At 44.5% G+C, this 23,485-nt stretch overlaps 3 protein-coding genes and 2 non-coding genes across 9 annotated transcripts in view; 1 reads left to right on the plus strand and 4 right to left on the minus strand.

Annotated features, from left to right (window-relative positions):
- Positions 1-5,119, minus strand: part of LOC119463401 (fasciculation and elongation protein zeta-2) — a 45,930-nt gene extending 40,811 nt beyond the window's left edge. Inside the window, exons 1-2 of one of the 3 annotated variants that reach the window (XM_037724250.2) lie at positions 4,976-5,119; positions 242-303 (exon numbers count right to left, since the gene is read on the minus strand). Coding sequence is in view for 2 of the 3 variants with exons in the window: in XM_037724249.2 (XP_037580177.1) it covers positions 242-303; positions 570-581 (74 nt within the window). In the remaining variant the exon portion in view is untranslated. Of the gene's footprint in view, positions 1-241; positions 304-569; positions 917-4,975 lie in introns of those variants that run through there. The other 2 variants (XM_037724249.2, XM_037724248.2) reach the window with 2 other exon arrangements.
- A 4,003-nt stretch (positions 5,120-9,122) lies between these two features.
- Trnat-agu (transfer RNA threonine (anticodon AGU)) lies at positions 9,123-9,196 on the minus strand. The gene has a single exon. It is a non-coding gene; the product is annotated as a tRNA-Thr (tRNA).
- Positions 9,197-11,682: 2,486 nt separating this feature from the next.
- On the minus strand, positions 11,683-11,756 carry Trnat-agu (transfer RNA threonine (anticodon AGU)). The gene has a single exon. It is a non-coding gene; the product is annotated as a tRNA-Thr (tRNA).
- Positions 11,757-12,794: 1,038 nt separating this feature from the next.
- On the plus strand, positions 12,795-16,026 carry LOC119463405 (N-alpha-acetyltransferase 80). 3 transcript variants are annotated; one of them, XM_049656678.1, is made up of 5 exons: positions 12,815-13,103; positions 13,926-14,085; positions 14,570-14,645; positions 14,977-15,067; positions 15,758-16,026. In XM_049656678.1, the coding sequence occupies exons 1-5, from the start codon at positions 13,080-13,082 to the stop codon at positions 15,977-15,979; spliced, it is 573 nt and encodes a 190-aa protein (XP_049512635.1). In that variant the 5' UTR covers positions 12,815-13,079; the 3' UTR covers positions 15,980-16,026. The 3 variants fall into 3 exon arrangements, with proteins under 3 accessions (XP_037580181.1, XP_049512635.1, XP_037580180.1); XM_037724252.2 differs by having other exon boundaries at positions 12,836-13,103; positions 13,940-14,085; XM_037724253.2 differs by lacking the exon at positions 14,977-15,067 and having other exon boundaries at positions 12,795-13,103; positions 13,940-14,085.
- A 2,351-nt stretch (positions 16,027-18,377) lies between these two features.
- Positions 18,378-23,310, minus strand: LOC119463404 (putative glutathione-specific gamma-glutamylcyclotransferase 2). The gene is given in 5 exon segments (XM_037724251.2): positions 18,378-21,064; positions 22,494-22,589; positions 22,714-22,755; positions 23,004-23,056; positions 23,059-23,310. Coding segments are annotated over 5 exon segments (639 nt in total). The 5' UTR covers positions 23,138-23,310; the 3' UTR covers positions 18,378-20,695.
- Between the last annotated feature and the right edge of the window lie 175 nt (positions 23,311-23,485).

A 23,485-nucleotide genomic window follows, 5' to 3' on the forward strand; every position in this document is an offset into this window, starting at 1 on the left:
CACTCCGTTTTATGCCAGTTGAACTCGGCTGAGTTTATCTGCGATTGCCAGGAGTGTAGGCTATTCGCGCTACTTCTGTTTCGGGCGTAGTTCACTCTAACCAAACTTGTTTTTTTTTTCTAGCGTCGCTTTAGAAAACACAAGAACCAGACGAGTAATACTTTCGGTTTTCTTCGTTATATCCTAATCTTCGTTATAGCGAATGCGGAGAGTAAGCGGGGGGAAACCACATGTATCTCACCTCTTAGCGGTTCCTTTCCGTGACAGCGCCGTGGCCTCGCACCAGCGCCTGGACTTGTCTACCTGAAGAATTAGAATGAGAAGAAAAGCGAGAAACGGTCACGTATCTTGCCGCTAATTAATTAATAAGGTCTAATTAATCAAACGTGACCACATCCCCGGGAACGACGAGAGATGCACGATGACATCGCATAAATACCACGGAATAGTTCAGATGTCCCCCTACACCTCAACCTCGAAGCAAGCACTGTTTTTTTAAGGCAACCAACGATCAAAAAAAAAAAAAAATTCACCCGACGATCGACTTCCGGACCAGAGAAATTACTCACCCTCCCAGGCATCTTGGCCGGCCCATTCGCAGATGAAACTTCGAAGCAGGAGTATATGTACTTCCTCAATTCGCCGTAGTAATCGGCTCAGTCACAAACAACCCTGGTGTTTAGGACGAAATGCAAGTCGTTTGAAACCAATAGACTTCTGAGACAACAGCAAACTTCGGCTGAACCGCATAAGCGACATAGAGGTCTGGTCCAGCAGAAGACGAGTATGACTGAAGCCCCGTGGAAGGCCAACCGAAGTCAAAGTCAAGAACGGTCCCTGTCCAAGGACGACCTGCGCTGGGCTATGCGCAGTCGCGAGCAACGGTCTATGTGTCCGTCCCCTCAGTGGTCAGCGGTGTTCTGCGCCTCTCTCTGTCCCAGGTGTGACCCTTTAAGAAGACGGTTGCGGCCCCCGGCAAGAGGTCAGCCGCCAAGGTCAAGCGCGACAAATCGGATATCGTGCCGCGAGGTGGTGGTTGGTGGTCGTGACAAAAAGAGTGAATATCCGGGACTTTTTCTGTTCTGTTCTTTTCTCTTTTTACTCCCTTCGTGCTGCCATTGGTGGGCCGGCCAAGATGCGCGCAGTTGTGGACGTTTATTGTTGCCGCTGGTATTGTTTGTTCGAACGGGTTGTGTTGGGCGCTATATTATAGCGTATAACAACGGTCTACCCTTCATCGGCCGTATCAAAAGCGCACGCGCATGCGCGGATCTTGATGGACAAGTCAAAGAAAGAAACCCTTCAGTGCTGCGCCCATATAAAGCACACTAACTGCATCCATGTGTATTCTCGCGTTAGCGTCCGTATTGGATGCATGAACTGACCCGGTTATTTCACATTATATATATATATATATATATATATATATATATATATATGCAACGCACAGAAGCGATACGATCGAAAGAGGACGCGTCGAACAACGTCAAGGTAACGTCAAGATGGGGTTTGCTGGGTCACGTGACTTCATTGTGGAGTCAACGTCTTTATAGGAGGCGTTGGTGGAGCGCGGTGCCGATGACGTCTTCTGTGCATTTTGGCTGTGTCTCCAGCCGAGAGAGGTATGTTTTGCGAACGCTACATATTATGATGCGTTTAGATATCATGTTAATAAAGCGAAAGAAAGCAACTTCGGAACAGATTTCTTCAAAATGTCTTCCTTTCATTTCTCACGAGTCACAAGAAAGCTGCCATGTAGCTGTTATGTCCAGTGAAATATTCGCTTTGTTCTTGATGTTGAGTTGGCGATACACGCTCGCTACACGCCTGCGTAATGATGGCTTTGTTTCGTTACCTGTGGTCGATAACTTCAATTAGCTTATTGCGCAGTTTGTCAACCTTACCCCTCACAGCCTACTCACGAAAGCACACATTGCGACGCCATCATTCAGCGCTGATGATGGTACATGATAAATACATGACATTTTGGGGCTAGCTTGTTTTTGGATACGGCGCACCAGGCCTCGTTGAAGTGTGCCTTCTGCTAATGCTGCAATGTGGACTCGTTCGTATGGCATCTTGGAGTACTGTTGTAGCGCATACAGACAAGGACGCCAAAATGCACATCCATGTCAAGGACACGGCGCTGTGTCTGTCTTTCGTGTGCCTTCTTGGTTCCACTTCTGTATGTGCTACAATATTACTCCAAGGTCCCGTCTGCGTTTTTGTACGCGCAGCCATCTACAGAGACAGCGGGATCCCACTTGGCTGCTTTGCGTACAGGCCTCATATTTTGAGTTGAACCACGTTAAACGCACCAGGAGGGCTCAAGTCAAGTACGACGCCTGCTGCGCAGTCGGTTGTATACACACGTTTTCGTATACAGTTCTAAACAAAAACAGAACAAACAAAAATCTTCGGATTTACGTAAATCCGAGCAACTGATACATCGAAGACAGCAAAGCTGCAAAAGGCAGTTCTTCGGACGTCCTGTATAGGGTCTAACAATCCTAAATCTACACTTCAGTTTGCGGCCTCAAAAAGTGTTTAAGGATTATCTCTTGCTTAGTTCAGTTGAATAACGCTCTTCGTGCGGTGACGTATCTGGTTCTGCTGCGGTCGTGTTAGTCTTTTCTGTATCTTAAATTACTGTATTAAGTGTCGCACGATTTCTCAACCTTGTTGTTTGTAAGAATTATTCCTAACTGTTTCGGCATTACTGAGAATAGTATGCATTTAAACAATTTTTAGCTTCGTGTATAATTTTTCTTGCTTGCGTTTTCCATAGATTCTTGTTTTTTCTTTGTTTCTGTGTTGTTTCTCTCGTGTTCTTGTTGCTTTCCGCCTCTGGGCAATGTACGGTATAGGGTTGCCTTCGTCAGGCAGTTGCATCTGCCTTTAGTTCCCTCATCCCAGTCATTGTATGTCACGTGTAACCGCTTGCTATAGAGAGCGAGAGCTCTGGTACTCCCCTAGTGGAATAAACCTTTACACTGCTGGGTGTTCCCAGCAGACGTATCTCTATTAGGGAGATACGAAACGGTGTCGAATAAGAGACGTATACAACCAATTACTCCAGGCGAAAAGCAGCTTCGAGGCCCACCTGCCCATTGGATCTACCAGTGATTTGGTATCGCTTACTCATTCTCCCTTAAACAGCTAGTCTTTCCTACCAGGCTTATATAACTCGGCCGGCGCGGGTCTTGTTTATTCGCCCGTGTAAAGCGCTCACGTTTTTCGCCCTTTGTCGCGGTGGCAGAACGTAATCACGCGCGCGTGTGCTGGATTCAAAAGGCTATGCGCCACACCTTCGTGCGCAGTTTGTCGAGATGATACGCTGCTGGCTTTATGCGCAGACGCAGCACCTTTCTTCTTCCAACGGCACAAAGCCAGTCTTTGTTCGCCGGTGATTGTGTAAGCCGTGATCGTCCGCGACCTCCACGGAATCGCTTGCGTTTGTCGTGAACGTGTAGCGCGTGGTTTACGTATATACGCGTGTTTTTTTGTCCGTGTGTGCGTGTCTGCCACGGAGTCTTCTTCGTCAGGCAGCTGATGAAGATGCTGAAGGCATATGTCAGATATTAGTTTGCCGGCTATTACGAACCTGGCTTCACCATGTTCGTTATCGCCATCAATTAAGGCCGCAGTACATCACGAGGTCGGTGGTTTACATGCTACAAGCCCATGCTACGCAGCAAATAGTCCATGATCCGATTTCTTATAGCTGTTGCGAAGTAGTTCGAACGAGTGATTGCGCATATATTCAGTTATTGCGTGAGTGACTGCATGTGCTTACTTTTCACGCACTGAGCTTATGCGTGTGCGGTTGTTAGTGCATTGCATTAATTACGAAACTATAGTGTGTATGTGCGTGTACATGAGTGTATCAAATGTGAATGTTGCTGATTATAGTGGATATTAAAGGCAGCTTGCTGCAACTTTCATTCTGAAAACTCCGTCTTCGTGCTGTTTCAACAAAAGGCACCCAAGGTAATGATTGCAATGACAAATAAAGAAACGATATACTGCATATCAATCGCATGCTTTTCGGCAAGCTCAAAATGATTATGAAGCTCGTTGCAAGATCGGACAGTTAGGACTAATACGCATATGAGCACTTTAAAGCCCGGGACCACCTATAAGACGACCAGTTGCACTATGACCGTGACAACGTTCAAATATACCCGTTTAAAGCATTAATTCGAAACTGTATGCAAACAAAATTTGTTTAAGTGACGATGACGGAAATCACCGCGAGCATCCGTTTCAGTGGCCAAAGGGAATATTGGTTTCGGACAGAAGACTTGCATAGCGCTATATATAATATACCGGTTCAAGGTTGGTCCCTCATTAGCGTTGCGCAGCAATGGATTCGCGTACATGCGTCGATCCATTCCGACATCCGGTGTGCACTTAGGCAACTGCTCATCCAATGCAGAGAAGCCGCCCCTTAATTAGGATATAACGTCGCGTCGACTGCCATAAGTATAGTTGCAGCGGTTACAAACAAAACTGGCCCTCGCGGACACCGAAGCATGCAGCTATAGATGCGGAGACGACGATGACCGCACCCATGATATCATTACTCTTTCAGAAGCAGCACTGCAGAAACGCCGGATGAATACTAAACTGCGCCGCTGTATATGTCAGGTTTGCATAACAACTGCGACGCCGTTTATCGACGAAACTGCGTGAACACAGTCTGCGACGCGCTTCGCGTAGCAGACGGGGACCGTCACGGCGAGCGTTTACTTTCAAGGTCATTTGCCTCCGGGTCCGTTGAAGATCTGTCGTCTGCTATGAGAGGCGAACGAGACAACCGTTAGGCCTAACTCGGTGGCTCGGCCCGGAGTCCTCGCATCGATACCGAAGCGTATAGCGCGTTCCGCGAGTGGTGCTTCCGACGCTCACGGAGTGCTCTAACGCGAGGAGATGGTTCTCCGGACGTCCCTTTCGTCGAGTTCGCGCACCTTACCTCAAATGTTTCCGGCGGGGGGTTTCCGGGTGGGGCGGAGGCGCACTCGGGCCTCCCGGTCTGAACCCCGACTCCTCCTCGTCGACGCTTTCACCGCCGACAAACGGTGGTCGGAGCAGGTGCCCGTAGGCGCCGCACTGTCGGGTCCGCGCGGCCTCTCGTTCTCCGGGTTACCGAGTCAGCGCCATTATCGAACCGCGAAAGCGATCGATATTCGCGCGGCCTTCGAGACTGCCGACGCCGCCAACGTCTGGGCACATCCATTCACAAATCACGGAGGCTATACACCGCGGTGGGCATGCATAGAGTTTCGTGCTATACCTTGCGCTGCATTCCGATCGCATTTTGCACCCTTCGAAGGGGGCTCATCGGGGCCCCCACATATAATTGACACCAGTCTATGCGTACACTTCCTTGATTTAACACCCTGCGTTCGCTATACTATTATGTAAGTCTCAGGAACGCTATGTCAATTTGATACACACGTGCCGTTGATGTGGAATTGTCTCAAGCGCAGCGTTAAAATAGAAAAATGCGCGCTGGATAGATTAAAGTTATTGTTAGGAGCTATAAGGTAAGCCCTGAAAGCTTAGGGGCTATATTTTTTTAAATTTTGTTAGTGTATAGTTGCTAGTGCGTGCTCCAGACTGACACTGTCCCGAGTTCCAATGTCTCGAGGTCGTTGCCATAAATCCTAGCTGCGCAGTGATCAACTTGTCTCACCACCTCGCAAGACACTGACCCCAAAGGAAAACACTTTCACGCTCGTTGGGGCATCTGGCCCGTTCGCGGAATTCTTTCGGCAGGCGGGCGTTCACATATAGGCGATGGGTTGACTTCAAAGCAACAGTACCGCTTCTGAGAACCGAATGGCGGAAGTCCCGCGTCAGTTAGCTTCAGTTAACCACGGGCTCTCTGTAAACCACGGCTCCCCCACCGTGGCTATAACTCTCCGCCGCCCGGCTTGTTGTCGGGCCTTTGACAACCGCCGCTCTTCTGTGTAGCCGCCCCCACAAACAATGCTGAAACTCCACTAACAGTGCCAGACGTTTTTTTTTTTCTTTTGGCTATTCATACCTTAAAACTAGCTAGTATGTATTTGTAAGTATACTGTGTAGATTACGTGTGCATAATCTCTGATTTCACCGGAGTTTGTATATATTGGTCTTATAAACTATACACCGGGAACTGTGTATGTATGTATGTATGTATGTATGTATGTATGTATGTATGTATGTATGTATGTATGTATGTATGTATGTATGTATGTATGTATGTATGTATGTATGTATGTATGTATGTATGTATGTATGTATGTATGTATGTATGTATGTATGTATGTATGTATGTATGTATGTATGTATGTATGTATGTATGTATGTATGTATGTATAAAGGGTTGTTTCAGCGAACACTTTCATAATTTATTTAAAGTTGCCTGGGACAGATAGCCCAATTCTAGTTAATGAGCTGGTCTACACGAAGAGGTGGACATTACTTGCACAAAAATTGAAATGCATAATCGACTAATTAACAAAATTAACTAATTAAGTTTAACTAATTACCTGATGACCCATATTGCACTTTACAAATTGTAGCCGCGGAGTTCGCAATGCGGATCTACTTGGAATTAATTCTCAGGATAACACCACTTTCGAGATATTATTTCCCGAACTTTGCGGAGAAATGCATTGGCGTTCCAGTTAATTTTGTGCTTCAATGCATAAACCGACGCTTTGTTAAGAAACTAACTGGAACGCCAATGCATTTCTCCGCAAAGTTCGGGAATTAATATCTCGAAACTGGTGTCATCCCGAGAATTCGTTCCAAATGGATCCGCCTTGCGAACTCCGCGGCTACAATTTGTAAATTGCAATATGGGTCATCAGGTAATTAGTTAAAAACTTAATTAGTGAATTTTTGTTAATTAGTCAATTATGCATTTCAATTTCTTGTGCAAGTAATGTCCGTCTCTTCGAGGAGACCAGCTCATTAACTAGAATTGAGCTATCTGCCACAGGCAACATTTAAGAATTTTTGAAACTGTTCGCTGAAACACCCTGTATATATATAAATATGCGTGTGTGAAACTGGCAGTAGTGAAAATTAAAGAGAACAAGAGCGTTATTAATGCATTCGCGACATGGGCAAGCTTATTATCATTAAGTGTGGACAGAGTACCTCTCGTGAAACGCTTTCATACATACAAAAGATATACGACAGAAATCTGTTCATAAGTTGCACGGTTTACGCAACCATACGAAGCGAACACTGAAGACAGAGAAAACAAAAGAAACAACCGTTAGTCTTTTGTTGACATCTATATTCAATTTTAAAACAGGGGCAAATTTACAATAAGCTTCATATTCTTCATAAAGGAAAATGTAATTGAAAAGGGAACAAAAGACAACTTGCCGTCGGGGGCAGCCGAACCCACTAACTCCTCAATGGACGCTTATAGCAGTGGCTGGCCCTCTGTGCACGCACTTGTGTGTTTGTATATCGGATGGACGTTATTTACAATAAACAGGATTTTTAAGTTTGCATCGACACCGTCAATGAAGACCGATGAACGTCATGTACACAATGTTATCGCATCAAATGGGCACTAAAGAGGAAGACCGATTCAGCTTAGACTGATAAGGTACGTATTCCATGCAAATAAAAAAAAATTGCCTCAGACCAGAAAGAACGCAGCCTACTTCAAGAAGAAAACACAGGCGCCAACTACCAACTGAATTTATTTACTCGTAACTACATCTGGTCTTGGCACGTAAAACCCCAGAAAGAAGAACTATACATCTGCACGTACAAAATGATTTTTTTTTAATGTTTATGGTCCAAAAATTAAACACCGCGGTAACGTATCATCCGAAATTATTTTATTTACGATGGTGTAAACTTGGAGGTTAACAAAGAAGCTCGAGAACAAGTTAAGGACCGCACAAAGAGCGATGGAACGAAAAATGTCAGGCCTAACGTTAAAAGACAGGAAGAGAGCAGTGTGGATCAGAGAGCAAACGGAGATAGCAGATATTCTAATTGACATTAAGAGAAAGAAAAATGGAGCTGGGCAGGCCATGTAATGCGTAGAATGGATAACCGGTGGACCATTAGAGTTACAGAATGGATATCAAGAGAAGGGAAGCGCAGTCGAGGACGGCCAGAAAACTAGGTGGGGTGATGAAGTTAAGGAATTTGCAGGCGCAAGTTGGAATCAGCTAGCGCAAGACCTATTTATGTCCTGCAGTGGAGATAAATATGGGCTGCTGCTGATGATGATGAAATGCGCTTAAAAGACGATGACGATAGGTGAAGACGAGACACACGTTGCACTTTGGGTGTCTCGTCTTCACCTATCGTGCTCGTCTTTTAAGCGTATTTACAGCATCGTCATGCACAAACTAACTCGCCAAACTATGTGTACTGACCGACTTTATTATTTTTTTTTTTTTATTTTGCAGGAGGCAGTTGATTGACAGAGGAGAAAATTCGGTTGCTTGAATTGCGCGCCGGAACCACAGCGCCCGTGATGTCACCGTGACGTCAGGGATTTATAAGTATGTTCTCGCGTTGTGCTCCTACTACTCTATAGAAGTACGAGAACATACTTTAACATCCGTGCTGTTTTGATAATTATTGTGGGTCGAGTCCAGTCGATTTTTTTTTTTTTTTTTTTGGTTAGAATACAATGTAGTGCTTCTTTATCGGTATGTTAGCTAGTTCTGAGCAAACACTTTCAAAATCTATGACGTCACGGGCAGTGGTACGTCATCACCACGCGTCGTTCGTTTTTACGCCCTTTCTAGTTTATCTAGCCTTTTCTCGCGGGTAAGAGCAACTTTTTTTTGTGCGTTTGTCTCAATTTCAGTTCTTTTCAGTTCAGTGTCTTTGCGCTGCTGAGCACGAGGTCACGGGGTCGAATCCCGGCCGCGTTTCGATGGAGGCGAAATGCAAAAACGCCCGTGTGCTTGCGTTGTAGTGCACGTTAAAGAACCCCAGGTGGTCAAAATTAATCCGGAGCCCTCCACTGCAGCATGCCTCATAATCAGAACTGGTTTTGGCACGTAAAACCCCAGAAAGCAGAAGTTCAGTGTCTTTAACAAAAAATAATAATAATAAAATTAAAAAAAAACCCGGAAAGCAAAAGGCACCGGTGGGATTCGAACCCACGATCTCCTGTTTACTAGACAGGCGCTTTAACCAGCTAAGCCACGGCGCCGCGTACTGCACCGTTTTATCGTCATTGCTGCAGAAACAGCGCAGAAGAAGGGACCGGTTCTTGAACGCTCACACACACACACACGCGCGCGCGCGCGCACGCACGCACGCACGCACGCACGCACACACACACACACACACACACACACACACACACACACACACACACACACACACACACACACACACACACACACACACACACACACACAAAAGAGAGAAAGGCAAAACAAAACGAAACAACATCAGCGGCGATTTAGCGGCAAATGCGAGAGAACTGCGTTAGCATTACGTTCGCGCGTCTTTGAGGTCCCGGATCCATGAGTGAAACTGTGTTCGCCGCATTGCAAAGTGTTGTTCAACAGGAGCTCACCCGACACACGTTCCACCTCTTCGAGGAGCGAAGCGCATCTGACGGTGGTCTGCGCCGGACTACAGTCAGTATATATATATATATATATATATATATATATATATATATATATATATACAGGGTGTTTCAGCGAACACTTTCAAAATTTATTTAAGGTTGCCTGTGCATGGCAGATAGCCTAATTCTAGTTATTGAGCTGGTCTACTCGAAGAGGCGGACAGTACTTGCACAAGAAATTGAAATGCATATTCGAATAATTGCCAAAAATCCACTAAAGAAGTTTTTAACTAATAACTGATGGCCCATATTGCAATTTGCAAATTGTAGCCGCTGGAGTTCGCAAGGCGGATCCACTTGGAATTAATTCTCAGGATGACACCATTTTCGAGATATCAATTCCCGAACTTCGCGGAGAAATGCATTGGTTCCAGTTAATTTTGTGCTTCAAAGCACAAAGCGACGTTTTGTTAAGCAAGTAACTGGAACGCCATAGCATCACGGACGCACGGTCCCGCTTACGACGAACGTTCGGATGTTGCGAATAAAGACGCGGCGAGACCATCATACATCAGTACGCACGCGAATATATAACACTATTTCTAACAAGACTTGGCAGCGGGGATATAGTCGGTAATTCATGAGTACAATTGAAGCGCGAAATGGCATCGGAGACAGGGAATTGGACATAGACACGGCGCTATTTCTAGAAACTTCTAGAGACTAAATACAGTCTAAACACAAAGACAAAGCTATTTCTAAAGCAAAAATATGCGGACTAAAGGCTTACGGTTACTCGGTAACGACTGTCCTTGCAATCAATCAATCAATCAATCAATCAATCAATCAAAGCAGTTTTATTTACCCCATGCAGTGATGGTACGTGGTGAAATGACCTTACACCGCTCCGGGCGCCCGCTACAACAGTGGCAGGCTCGTGCTACTAAGCAGAAGCAACAGTAGATAGTTGTATGTATACACATATGTAGTACTTTCCCTCAGGGACCGGGGCTTGGACCTGAAGTTTCTAAGTGTTGCATTTTTTTCTGAAGTTTGCGCCTACATATGCTTGCCGATCGAATGCCTTGATCAACAGTTGAGCGAGGGGAACGGGAACCAAGGGACCTCCTTTTTTTGTGTGTTAGTCACAATCGTACCAATCCTACAGATGAGTGGTCGATTCATACGATTGATCAACAGTTGCTAATCAAGATAATGAATTATTCCTCAGCCTGCAGCCAGGAAACAAGAGGACTTGTTTTCGACCTCTTGCCAGTAAAAAGAAACACTAAATGGGTTTGAAGTGATGATGCATGCTTTCAAAACTCTCATCGTTAATTTCGCTGCAACAGATTCATTACTAACACGGGAAATTATGATCAAACTTCTGATTTTTTAAAGTTTCCCGCCGAAACCTCGGTGCCTCTACGTCAGCATGGCGTCAGGCATTTCAAGTTGATTTCTCCCGTATATGGGCTAGCTGCTGTGGCGCAGTAGAAGTTCTCGGATCTTGCGAACTTACGTCTTTGGCTCTTTGAGATTGCAATATGCAGCCTATATCTCTACCAATGAAAATTACCCATAGGCGCCAGCAGACTCCTTGAAAATGCGTGGTGACACAGCGAGATTGTGCGGGAACTTCAAGGAGGCATTTATTAATACAGCTTATATAATTCTTTACCTTTGGCGTAACTCAGCCTGAGGCTTCTAAGTGGACCCTTTACGTTGTTAACCTGCACTGTGGCAAAGCGTTTCTGCCGAAACTTCTGAACGCGTGACCAGCGATAGCCTTCGGAACATTCCCCACATTGTCCTTCTGGACAGAATGGACAACGCAGAATCAACGCGCGGACGTGAATTTAAGCAATTGCACTGCCTATCGGTTGCACCAGGTTGTAGCAGGCTTGGGACGCAAGCAGGCAACGTGATCTGCGAGAACGTGACTTCCATGCCACAGAACGAAAGTTACTTTGAATGTCCACCACAGATGTTCCCACAAAAAGCAGTTAATATTTTTTTAATGCAAATGGAAATTCGAATGCGCAAAAAGAAAAAAAAAAAAAAAAAAAAAGCCGCGGAACATGTATGAAAGAAAAGCGAACAACCAAAGTGGCAAAAGGCACCGGTGGGATTCGAACCCACGATCTCCTGTTTACTAGACAGGCGCTTTAACCAACTAAGCCACGGCGCCGACGTTTCCGAGCGCTGCGAGAGTGGCAATAGCATCGTGGAAAGGGCGAGTAATGTCCCAAGTAAAGATTCCTTTCGATCGATTCTATTCTTTTCTGATCATCTACCCTTCACGGCCGGCCAATCCCGTAGATGACGTGGGCGGATGACGAAGCGCGAAGAGGAGTGTACCATATTGCAAGAGAATCGTCACATTACCACAGCCCAGATTTTCGCGGGATATCAGCGGTGGCCCTTCTACATGTCTAGAAGACCCTTCTAGACATGTAGAAGTTCATAACCTCGTTGCGAGTAGCGGGAGCACCCCGGGGCCGTTGGGGGGAGGTGTACGTGTCGGCTCTCCTTACAGAGAAAGCGCGGTCGGTGAGGTCGCGCGCAGCCTCGTGAGCAGACTCAGTTGAGGTTCGGGGGAGTACCCTCGACCGATCCTCGGACATGAGCGGGAAACCAGTGAATCGAATGATGCGTGAGAGCATCCGGATTGGAGACGCTAAGAAGACGAGCAGCTTGCTCACGTGATTACTTAATTATTAAGTCTAGTACGTTTAGGCGACGTTCGTTGAAGCGAGCTGTACTAGAACTGAATAGATGTATTAGAATGCTGAAGCTAATTACGTATGGCTGTAACAGATTCGTCATTTCGATGATATCGCCGCGCACAGAAAAAAAAAAAAAAAAAAAAAAATGGAGCGACATTGTTTCGCATTTTCTAGCCACGACACAAATCTGAGATGCATGAATACATTGTACAACGAGTGAAGTAATTGCATTACCGCAGATATTGCAATTGCCGAATTGGAGCCCTTAAGGAGACAAAATAAAAATTGGCAGTTTTTCCGAAGCCCGCCTTCCCGCGGCATTCATTCGCGGTAGACGGTACCATAGAATAAAGAACCAACATAGAATAAAGAACCGTCGTCGTTGTGACGGCAATGCCATCTGTTGAACAATGCAGAAGATTCAGACCAGCTCAAACACTCACCAGTAAAAACTAGTGCTGAAAGAATACCTTCCAACAAATAATTGAACAATACGTTAAAATAAGAAAAAAATTTAAAATAAAGTAGGGCTTTTGCTATCTTTCGCGAAAACTATTACTACTTTTGAAGCCAGTATGAGTCAAGCCAAGCCCATAACGAAACGTGATCCGCGTCGTCTGCCTTATGCCGCTGTTTCAGTTGATGTATGAATTTAGCGGCCGACCAGAGTTTGTTAACGCGACGTAATTTATCTCACGAGATTGTTATGACGGCACAATGGAACTTGTTGAGCTTCACAATCATCCCGAGTACATAAACGCCTGTTGCAACATCTTGAACAACGAATGGAAACGCAGCCATGCAGCTCGGTACGTAGATACCAACCTACGGTAAAAAGTATTTTCCGCCATGTGATCGGTCTTCAAGAAGTCAGCAAAATGATGTTGAGTTCCTTGTCTTACCAGTACTGTGACAAAAACACTCAATGCCATCTTATGTGGGAGTAAACTTTTTCTGTTAATGCAACGATGTAATGAGTGATGGTATTTTGAGTTACATGCCTTTCTACCGTTACCTCCCAACTGCGCATGCGCGGCAAACCACACATATGCGCATTCGGCGGCCGGCATCAGTCGGATGGTAATGCTTAAAGTCCCTAGATTTCCTGCTCTTTTTTAAGAAAAAAAAATATATATCTAGGGACTTTAGTAATGCTATGCCAGAAATTGTATGCCGTTTCCTACAAGGTGCAGCGAGTTATGCCTGACATGCTGAATTCCTCTTAACGTTAAATATGGTCGCAGAAGTAAATTATTGCGCGCACTTGACGCTTATCCGCGCTACATTCACGTAGCACCTTGTTTGGAATCGTCATTTATTTATTTCGCACCATTTCTAACAAGCTCCGCTGCTGCTTAATTGTCAAAGCCACATTAATAGCGTTCTTGAATATATTAAAGAAAAATCGAAAATACGTTAAGTCAGCCGCAACGAGCAATTAAGCTTGAAAGGTCTATGGCGAAACCATAATGCCTATGTGTTCACTCGGCACCTAATTCTTCAAACCATCAGATCGTCTCAGGTAGTGTCACCAAGCAAAGTTCAAATTCACGCCCGCTTAACCAGTGATGAAGATAAGCCGCATCTGTAATAGGTTACACGGTCTAAGTACCATAAAGTGCTGCGATTAGCTGTCTTTATGCAGGTACCACAGCCTGAGCAAGTCCTGCAGTAATTTGCCCGTTTCGCTGGCGTTGGTCAGGCACAAAGAGGGCTTGGACGGCCAAGTGGTTGGCCATGCCAAGCTCTGTCGTGTGCTGCAGGACGATAAAGCGTGCTTTGTCGAGTCTGGTGAGTGGTTTGTTGTTCAACGCCGACGCGGGCAAATTGGATCTTGCAGAATACTTATAGAAACCTCATGCTGCAGAGAAATGTTACATGCGTGTAACTCATAGTAAACACTCATTATAGCTCTATTGATTTATTCGAATAATTATTATTGCTTCTTTTGAGTTTTGCCATTTCAAGTGTCAAGTGACATAGGCCTTAATTCAATCTCACAGAAGAAACACACACACAAAAAAAGAAACCTTGCTATACACAGAAATGTCACATATATGTCGTTCAAATTGTACTGAACATCGCTTTATTCAAATGATCACTTTGTTCGAATTTTGTCATTGCAAGTGACACGTGTCTTAGACATTTTATTCAATCTCCTAGAAGAAACAAAAAGTGTGCGTGATCCACTGGCAAAATGTATCAACCCAAGCTGGCTTTAACACATTTCACTGTTATAATAATGACAACAGTAATAAAGAATGTTTCTCTTCAGTTATAGTTATCCCCGAGGAGAGAGGAAAAGGTTTCGGAAAGCTAGTCATGAAGCTGACTGAAGAGTACGCTCGCAAGTAAGTGTTTCAGCTTTCGTGACTGCTTTCACATGCGCTGGTTACCGGTCATCACCCGCCATGGTGGCTTAGCGGCTACGGTGTTACGCTGCTAAGCACAAGGTCGCGGCATCGAATCCCGGCTGCGGCGGCCGCATTTCGATGGGGGTGAAATGCAAAAAACGCCCGTGCACTTAGATTCAGGTGCACGTTAAAGAACCCCGGGTGCTCAAAATTAACCCGGAGTCCCCCACTACAGTGTCTCTCATAGCCTGAGAGTTGCTTTGTGATATTAAACCCCATAAAATAATCAATCGATCTGAGTACTAATTGTCTTGCACTCTTCTTTAAGGAAAGGCTTTACAAGGTGCTACCTGTCGACACACGACAAGGAACCGTTCTACACGGCCATTGGGTACACAATCTGCGCTCCTGTCTGTGGGGTGAGGCCTTTTAAGCATCTTGCCTGTTACGCCTTACAGCTGTTGTGTGCCAACACATTTGTTCTGTTGAATCTGGTGACAAAAAACCAGTTTAACATGGCTAGTTAGAGGGCTATTTGTTTACCTGATATTTAATGTATTGCTACTACAAAGGGGTGTTTTTTATTTACGTTACCATGCTTGGCCCATTCTGGTCTGATGCATTGAGTCTACGTAAGTTATGTGTGTGCTGGCTCTCTTACGACTCAAGTTCGTTATGCCGTTTTTTTTTTTGTGTCACACATTCCTTGTAAAGCATCATAATTCATATGGGAATCATAGAGCCAGAAAGAGCTGATGCAATTCCAATGTTGTCACAACCTGAGCATTTAAGGCCTTCATCAGTGAAATCTAGCTAATTAACAGCAATAACTAGCTGCGGGTAAACAGTGCAGCAAATTAAGAGAAAAAGACGACAGAGGATGACCACTGTCGTAACTATGATAGTGCTCATGACACAGGATGACAACTTTCATTACTATGATGGTGGCATAGCAGCTACAGTTGTGCCATATGACATGACTATGTCATATGGCACAACTGGTGAACAATGGGGATGGAGCTGTGTTTAATGGAAATTGGTGAGCAGTTTCATTGAAGTCTGCCAGTATGTTAAAAATAAATATAAACCTTTTTTCTTTTGCTTCTCAGATTTCAGGCACAATGGACCACATGGACAGGTTTCTCAGGCTCTTCGACAGCAAACCAAATGAATCGCTTTCCGAAGACAAACCACTTAATGATGGGTCTTCACAAAAAGTCTGCTCAGAGCTGCAAAACCATCCACCACCTCCCCCACCTCCCCCTTTACTGCCCTCATCACCACTGCAAGTTACGGCAACTAAGCAGGTGTGGATGACGAAACAGCTGTGAAGTGCTTTGGACTTGAACTTTATTATATTAAAGACGCTCTCAATCAGTTTCATTACATTAAATTATTTAACTAACGCATAAAAACAAGTGTGGTGTCTTTACAAGAAAGAATGTACAAACAGATTTCTATCACACTTTGTTTGGCAAGAGTATTTGTAGCATGCTTGACGTTTGCGATCTTTGGGTTTTGCACAGATTCATGGTTGGATTTTCGCCTTCATGCGTCTTCTATTGTCAGCCATGCCATGAGGCATTTAGGCTTAATACTACTTTGACTGAAAAAAAAAAAAACCTTTTGCTACCCTAAATATTAAAAAACACTGTTTTGAACACTAATCCAACCACGACTGGAATTTACATCTACGGTGTAGAATTCTATTAGCACCCACCAAAGTAACTTAATAGAAGCCGTCCAATGTCGATTCGTTCACATTTACTCGAACAAACATATGTCTAAGCCGATGCTATGACAACTCAAACCTGTTAAGTATGCCTTTGTTGCATGACAGGAGACTCGTGCGTGATTTTTAAAGTTCTTATGGTAAGTCGCACGATGCGCTGATTTATTGTTCCGAGTGACTAGCATTGCAACAATTTCTGGTTCCATCACTGTAAACCTGCAGCTGTGCCAACATCTTTTAATTTATATCTATCTTGCCCCATGACATCGCTGCAGCAAGTGTACAGTGCCAGTTCATCTGAAATCAATACTTTCAATTGAGCATCTCTATAAACTTCGTACACAAAGTACTGTTCAATTTCTTACTCAAGATGATGCTCAGTGAATTTACTTTAGCATGTTTATACTCCTTGTGCGTACTAATGCATTACTGCCAAGGCCCTTCAGTTGTTAACAGGTACTGATATAAACAATGATACCTGCCAACCTGAAATCTTTAAAGCTTGCAAAAATTACAGACACGATGGGAAGGGGGGGTTATAGCATGCATTATTCCAAGGTTTGCCTTGAGTGCACACCCTTTCTTTGTGGGATACATATACACTTTATTAACCCTGTATAATGCCCAGTGTATCATGTACCGGGTGTTTCATGTAACTTGGACTAAACTTTAAACGTAGAGTGGTACACCATAGAAAGACAAGACTTGCCACGGTGACTTAGTGGCTTCTGCGTTGCATTGCTAAGGCCGAGGGCGTGGGATCAAATCCTGGCTATGGTGGCCGCATTTCAAAGGGGATGAAATGCAAAAGCACCTGTGTACCAGTGCATTGGGTGCAAGTAAAAGAGCCCCAGGCGTCAAAATTAATCCAGAGTACCCCACTAAGACACGCCTCATAGTCACATTGGGGCTTTGGCACGTAAAACCACAGAATTTAATATTAATTTAATGGAAGAATGAGACCAGGGTATATCATTTGTAGTCGTCTTGAGTTACAATATTTTTTCAAGTGCAGTCAGCTAATTGGTCACATTTAAGTATGCAAAATATTAAATATTCATTGTAGGACATAAGTATGAGCATAAAAGTTGTAGAGCATGCTTAAAAACACCCAATGAAGTTATCTTTGTGACATCATCTCTTACGGTAGATTTTTTTTCGGGGCTCTGAAGAATGCATGCAAAATATGAGAAAGAAAGTTTAGAAAAGTCGCATATTCTCCAGAAAGGCGAAGCATCAATTGCAATAGCAAACTAGTAGACAGCTATTACAAAGTAAGGAAAAGTAGTTTTATCGGCCGTATAAACTTGCAAACATTCGCTTACTAACTAAATTAATAAGCATGGTGTCACGTGCACACAAGCAAACATGAACGCATCTCACTCTATGACTGCGGAAACTCCAAGCCAAATGCTGTAGTGAGTAAACGCGGCAGCAGCAGCGGCGAGCGAATTGACCTTCGTGCAGCGTCTCGCATCAACGCGAACTAAGCCGCAAGAACACAGCACAGGGAGGACTCTGCCCCCAGCCGCAGATGGCTTTCAAGATACAGCGGCCCAGATGGGTGCGCGCGCCTGGGTGGCTGTGTTCTAATTAAACGAAAGACCTGGTATGATACGGCGCGTATGATGCCTCAAATTCCATGGTTGTCTTTCTTGCTATTTTGGAGTGAAGGCCGGTGCAGCTGTGGATAATTAAAAAAACAATTACTAATTAAGTTTCATCTCAAATAACATATAGTAGCGTCTCATACATGGAGAGAAATAAAGGCAGACAAGTTGTTCCGATTTTCATTGATGTGGATCTGTGTTAGGGCATTAAATGGTTTGCCATGCACAAGCAAACAAACTTAGAACAGCAGAAACTGACTGGCAACACTGTTTTTATGTCACATTGACTTCTTTCAGCAATTTTGCAGATACCAACTTCACGTGCAAGAACTTGTCAGCATAAAATAGTTCGAAACAAGTACTACCCCACTGTTATATGGCAACTTGTGCCATCACAAGAGGGCAGTGCAGATGCCATGGCAATTTCCTTTTTGGAAGCATTTTTTTTTGTGACCCTGATCCGCCCAACCTTTCGGCACCTTTAAACATTCTGGTGAACAGTACATTTACTTTTTTGTTAAAAATTGCTGTAAAATCTGGAAAATTGTCGAACGAACCCAAAATTACAAACCTTAAAAAAGTACCCAGGGGAACTGGCACGAATGTACATTTTAATTTGTGGCACCAGTGAATTGAGATAAAGGGAACCACAAGCACCTGCTTTGGATAACGTGCACGAAATCAAGCATGGAGATGTCGTGAAGCAATCGGCATAAATAAAATCAGAGCTTCTTTGTCTGTGTACTGCACACAATCGTAAAAACACCAAACATCTTTTCCTTACGCACTTGGGATACTGGTAGTGATAGGAATCAAATCCATCGCATCATGCTCAGCAGAGAGGCAAATAGCATAGCACCATCAGTCCACCTGTCAAGCAGACAGAATTGTGATCAAGCTGCTAGGCATTCATGTTGTAGTTTGTGCAGTGCTCCAGAATAGTTACGTGCAGTGCACAAGACATGTGTTCCGCTGTACAATACCCATAGAGCACCCGTTTTCTGCTGCAAGGTTTCGCCTATTAAATGCAGAAATAAAGACGTTAAAAAAAAATACACAGCAGAGCACAAAACCTGTGTTCTTTTAATGGCTTGTTCTTGGCCTTCTGCAAGTGCTGCACAAACAAGAAGACATCTTGCAGAGCACACTTTGCCAATGCCAAAGTGGGCAGATGACAGTGGTTTAAATATTCACCAGAGAGCCTCACAAGTGCTGATGCTTCAATTTTTACCCAGTGATATGGCCTACAGTAAGCAGCCTTGATGTAAAATATCAGCATCAATAGTCCAGAATTAAACAGAGAGCTATAGAAAAAAAAAATTGATAAGTATACAGGGATAAGTATACATGTTCCTTCGGTGCATATCATAGCAGCCATTTCTGCACAAATTGCAAGTTTGTGCATCCACTCGGCGACACTACAGTGCTGCCAGTTTTGCTTGGTACTAAACTCGGGCAAAAAAATACCACACTACAAAGAAAAGCCTGTTACTTTTTTTTTTATTGCACATTTGTAGATTCTGCACAGCAACTCGTGTAATAGGCACATTCATGCATAGCACATCAGAGAACAAGGTGCAGTGAAAAATTTGATGATTCACTCTCCATATTGTCGTCAAGTTTACTGTGAATACTTGCCACTCCAATTTTTCTTCTCTTACCGAGTACCCAATACTACGCTCAAAGCAGGCATATATTGTCATCACAGCAAAAATAATGCCCAACTAGAATGTTGACTTTGAAATTGGGCTTTATCACATATCACACACTGACAGGGGTGCACATAAGAGTACTTTGAACTTGAATCTGAAAAATGCTGGCTGGTGCTACACTAATCAATTCACTAGTGGAAACCAAGCCTGTGTCAATTTTAAGTAGTTGCACAGATTTTCACCAAATTCTGTTGCATACACTGATAGGATCGATGTACGAAAGGATCGATGTACGAAAGGATGGATGCTGAACTTTAATCTGAAAGACACATGCCATTTCTATGCTAATCACTTCACTAGCGAAAGCCGAGCTAGAGCCAGTATTATGTACAGATGCATAGAGGTTCACCAATACAGTGAGCAGTCTAATTCTTGTGGCATTCATGCAGAAATTTTCTCTAAAATTCTTAGTGTGCCCTTCCTGAATACCAAAATATGTACAAAGTCAGCTTTGTAAGCAGATGCTACCACATCCGCCGATGAATGTGTGTGCAAAAGGATTTTGAATTTCAATCCAACCAATGTGGGCTGACACTATGCTAATTGCTTCACGAGCGGAAATTCAATCCAACCAATGTTGGCTGACACTATGCTAATTGCTTCACGAGCCGAAACCGACCCAGTGTAACAGTTAATATTTCAAAGAAAAATTACTTTTAACGGCCATCGTTATAGCCACACAACCCACAGAGCGTGCACATCAAAGCAGTAGCACAGATTTTCATCAGAACAATGAACCGAGTGGTTTTGTGCCAGTCTCTCAGCAATTTTCTTGAACCTCGTGGCACATTTTACTCTTCTCGAATGTAAGTACTCCAGCCTTTTACAGACAAATGCTTGTCCAACAGAACATCACGAGAGAGCTGCCAAAGTTTAGCACCAACTCTAAGTCTCTTCTGACCGAAGCCCTTGTTTAAGATAAAGTTAACACTTTTGATAAAAGAGTTAGCATTTTTCAATGGGCACCTCCTCCCTTTCACTTAAAACAGGGCGTCAGGCAACTTCCGCGTGCCGGTTGTCTTCATGCTGTGCTCTTTGGCTCTCTTCGTGGCCGGCTGGCTGGTGAGGGTGTGGCTGCGGCTTTTTTTTTTCCACCGCTGCCGTCTCGAGGTTGAGTAGGTTTCCCTCGATTTCCAACAGGTGCTGGTCGCGGATGTGCGGCGCGATGTTTCGCATGCACTCGATGAGTGAAAGGAGGTACTCGCGGTTGGAGCCGCTTGGCCCCTCGGCGCTGTGGATCTGCCGGGCAATGTCCAGTGCGTTGGCGGGTCCCAGGTAGAAGGGGTTCTCCTTCTGCGCTACGTAGATGGTCAGCGAGAAGGGCTTCTCGTCGGATTTGCTGGGGTAGAACAACACCTGCACCTAAATTGTGTCCACGTGGAGTCAACCAAGGTCCAGAGAGAGATTTGTTAATTCACGACACTGCGGCTCTACATGAGTGACTGTAGGTGTTGCAGGATTGCAAGGGATCGCACGCGCGTGGCGAAACCATTCTGTCGAGTCTGGCACTGAACGTGCAGACGACGGGGAGTAGTAGAACGGGTACACTCGTCAATTCAAAATAAAACATGTATTGACCTTTCGGCACCTGTAGGGGTGCCTTGATCACAAAACGAAATGCATAGCAAGAGCCTGTTGCTATGACCTTCCCTTGTCAAATGATTTTTTGTTAGACCCTTGACTGCAGACGACAAAACTGTCCACTACAATCTATCCGGTGTAAGCCAGGGGTGCTCCAAAACCTTGTAACAATTCTGGTGCAATTTGCTGTAAGCATTGACTAAAAAGGTTTAACACGTAGTCACACTTGGGCTATGACACACATTGTATCAGAGAGGTCCAAAGTAATGTTTGGCCATCAGGTGTTTTAAATGTAATTGCATGGAAGAAAACATGGACTGCTTCTCGGACTCCTTAGCAGCTTCCCAGTTTGTGACAGGCAGAAGTGCCATGTATAGCGTTGGAAGAAATTGACCGAAGACGTGTTTATGTAATGCAGGGGAGGCTTGACTACTTTTGTTCTATATTAATTAGAGGGAAAAGGTGCATACAGTGTACTTGTTGTACCTGCCAGGTGAAGATAGCACAATCTAGAAGTCACTACATGCTTCCACTCAGTTATTCCAGCAAGAGCAGTTTTTTGTTTCATACAAATAATCCAGATAACACTACATAATATTGACAAGGGATAACAACACTCTCTCTGCAATCATTGCAACATCGTAGCAAGAAAATTCACTGCAAATTCAGATTAAATGCAGTGAGATTGGGCAGTGCTATACAAGTACTTGTGTACTCTACGCAAACGCACACATGGTCAAGATTTACGGGCAGCATTACCGATACGTTAACAAAATCAATAGTTCTTTGCAGTTGCGTTCAATAACTGCTTATAATGATTCTACTACATGGAAAGATGTTTTTTTCAAAAATCTCATTCGTTTGCACAAAAAGCATATTAACTTTGTAGCTTTTTTTTGGGGGGGGGGGGCCTTCAACAATTACTTAAATTATGTACGTGGGACCACAAATACAGTCGAATGCCTTTTATAACAAAGTGCTTGGTGCCCCCGAAATAATTTGTTAGACAGGTAATTTCGTTGTAGTGGAGGTTGACTAACACTGAGAAGTGCATGCAGCGCGATCAGTCTCTACGAGCCACTGCCTAAGTAATCACTCAACTGACATAGGTATAATAAATAAAGAATACACACACACACACACACACACACACACACACACACACACACACACACACACACACACACACACACACACACACACAGCTTACCCTGTCGTAGCCGTCCTTCTCGCGGAAGTCAAGGCGGCCTATGACTTCATCTTTTTCTGCCTCGGGTATTTCGTAAGCGACGCCCCAAACACAATCCTGTAAACAAGGTCGAAAAGAGGGGACGCGGCATTTATAACTCGCGCGGTTTTGTAAACACACTTTGGCGAGGCAAGTTCTACCTCCCAAGAATAGGCGTGAAAAGAGAAAGCGCGTCGCTCACATTCGGGTCCGACGACGGTACCAAGGTCACCACACGTCCCGGCTGCAATCGGGGACACGTACGATAATTGAAAAGACCGGAAGCTAATTACAAAGCCACGTTACAAAGTGCAAATGTGTGCGCTCGAAAGTCATGCATGTCAAAGCGAAACCAATGCACACTGCTGGTTACAAGCGTCAGCTATGCTACGCAACACTGCGTCGAACTGGCAGCTTAAACCAAGCTTCCGAACTTGACGTTTCGTTAAGCGGAGGCGCGTTAGGCTCACGGGAAACCATAACTAAGCTTACTTTGCCGGGGACTCCACGGTGGTCCTCGCTGGCCTGCCAAAATCGCCGCACGTACCCTTGACATAACCGACAAGCTTACGGTTGTATGGGAAATCCGCTTTCCACATAAGCGAGCCATACCCGAAGACCCACATAATTTACGGCTTCGAAAGGACTCTAACTACCGGGAGCTACCGTTTAACCGGCTCACTCAACGACCATCATCGCCGGTTTACGCCAGCTGCGAGGGCCACGGACACTACAGCTGTGCACAGCAGCTGTGCATTCGCGAAAACCACCGAAGCAGCAGCAAAAGACGTCAATCGCTGGCGCGCATCACGCGCCCGATGACGAAACAAGTCACGTGCTTCACACGGGCCAATGGCAATCAGCGCAGTTAACACTGGATCGACATTGTGAAAAGCCTCGAAGGCATCTGCATAGGTAGCAGCACTATACACCCTCGTCTGTTAATATGCTTTGATAGTTTCTCTAGTACTTTT

The sequence above is a fragment of the Dermacentor silvarum genome, chromosome 9 (assembly GCF_013339745.2).
Source record: "Dermacentor silvarum isolate Dsil-2018 chromosome 9, BIME_Dsil_1.4, whole genome shotgun sequence".
In the NCBI taxonomy this organism is placed as follows: domain Eukaryota; kingdom Metazoa; phylum Arthropoda; class Arachnida; order Ixodida; family Ixodidae; genus Dermacentor; species Dermacentor silvarum.

Bases quoted from the DNA above. Each gene is read 5' to 3' on its own strand.
- LOC119463405 (XM_037724252.2), top strand. From the start codon at position 13,012: ATGGAACTTGTTGAGCTTCACAATCATCCCGAGTACATAAACGCCTGT. The intron at 14,086-14,569 runs GTGAGTGGTTTG...GTTTCTCTTCAG, and splicing joins AGCGTGCTTTGTCGAGTCTG to TTATAGTTATCCCCGAGGAG. The intron at 15,068-15,757 runs GTGAGGCCTTTT...TTTGCTTCTCAG, and splicing joins TCTGCGCTCCTGTCTGTGGG to ATTTCAGGCACAATGGACCA.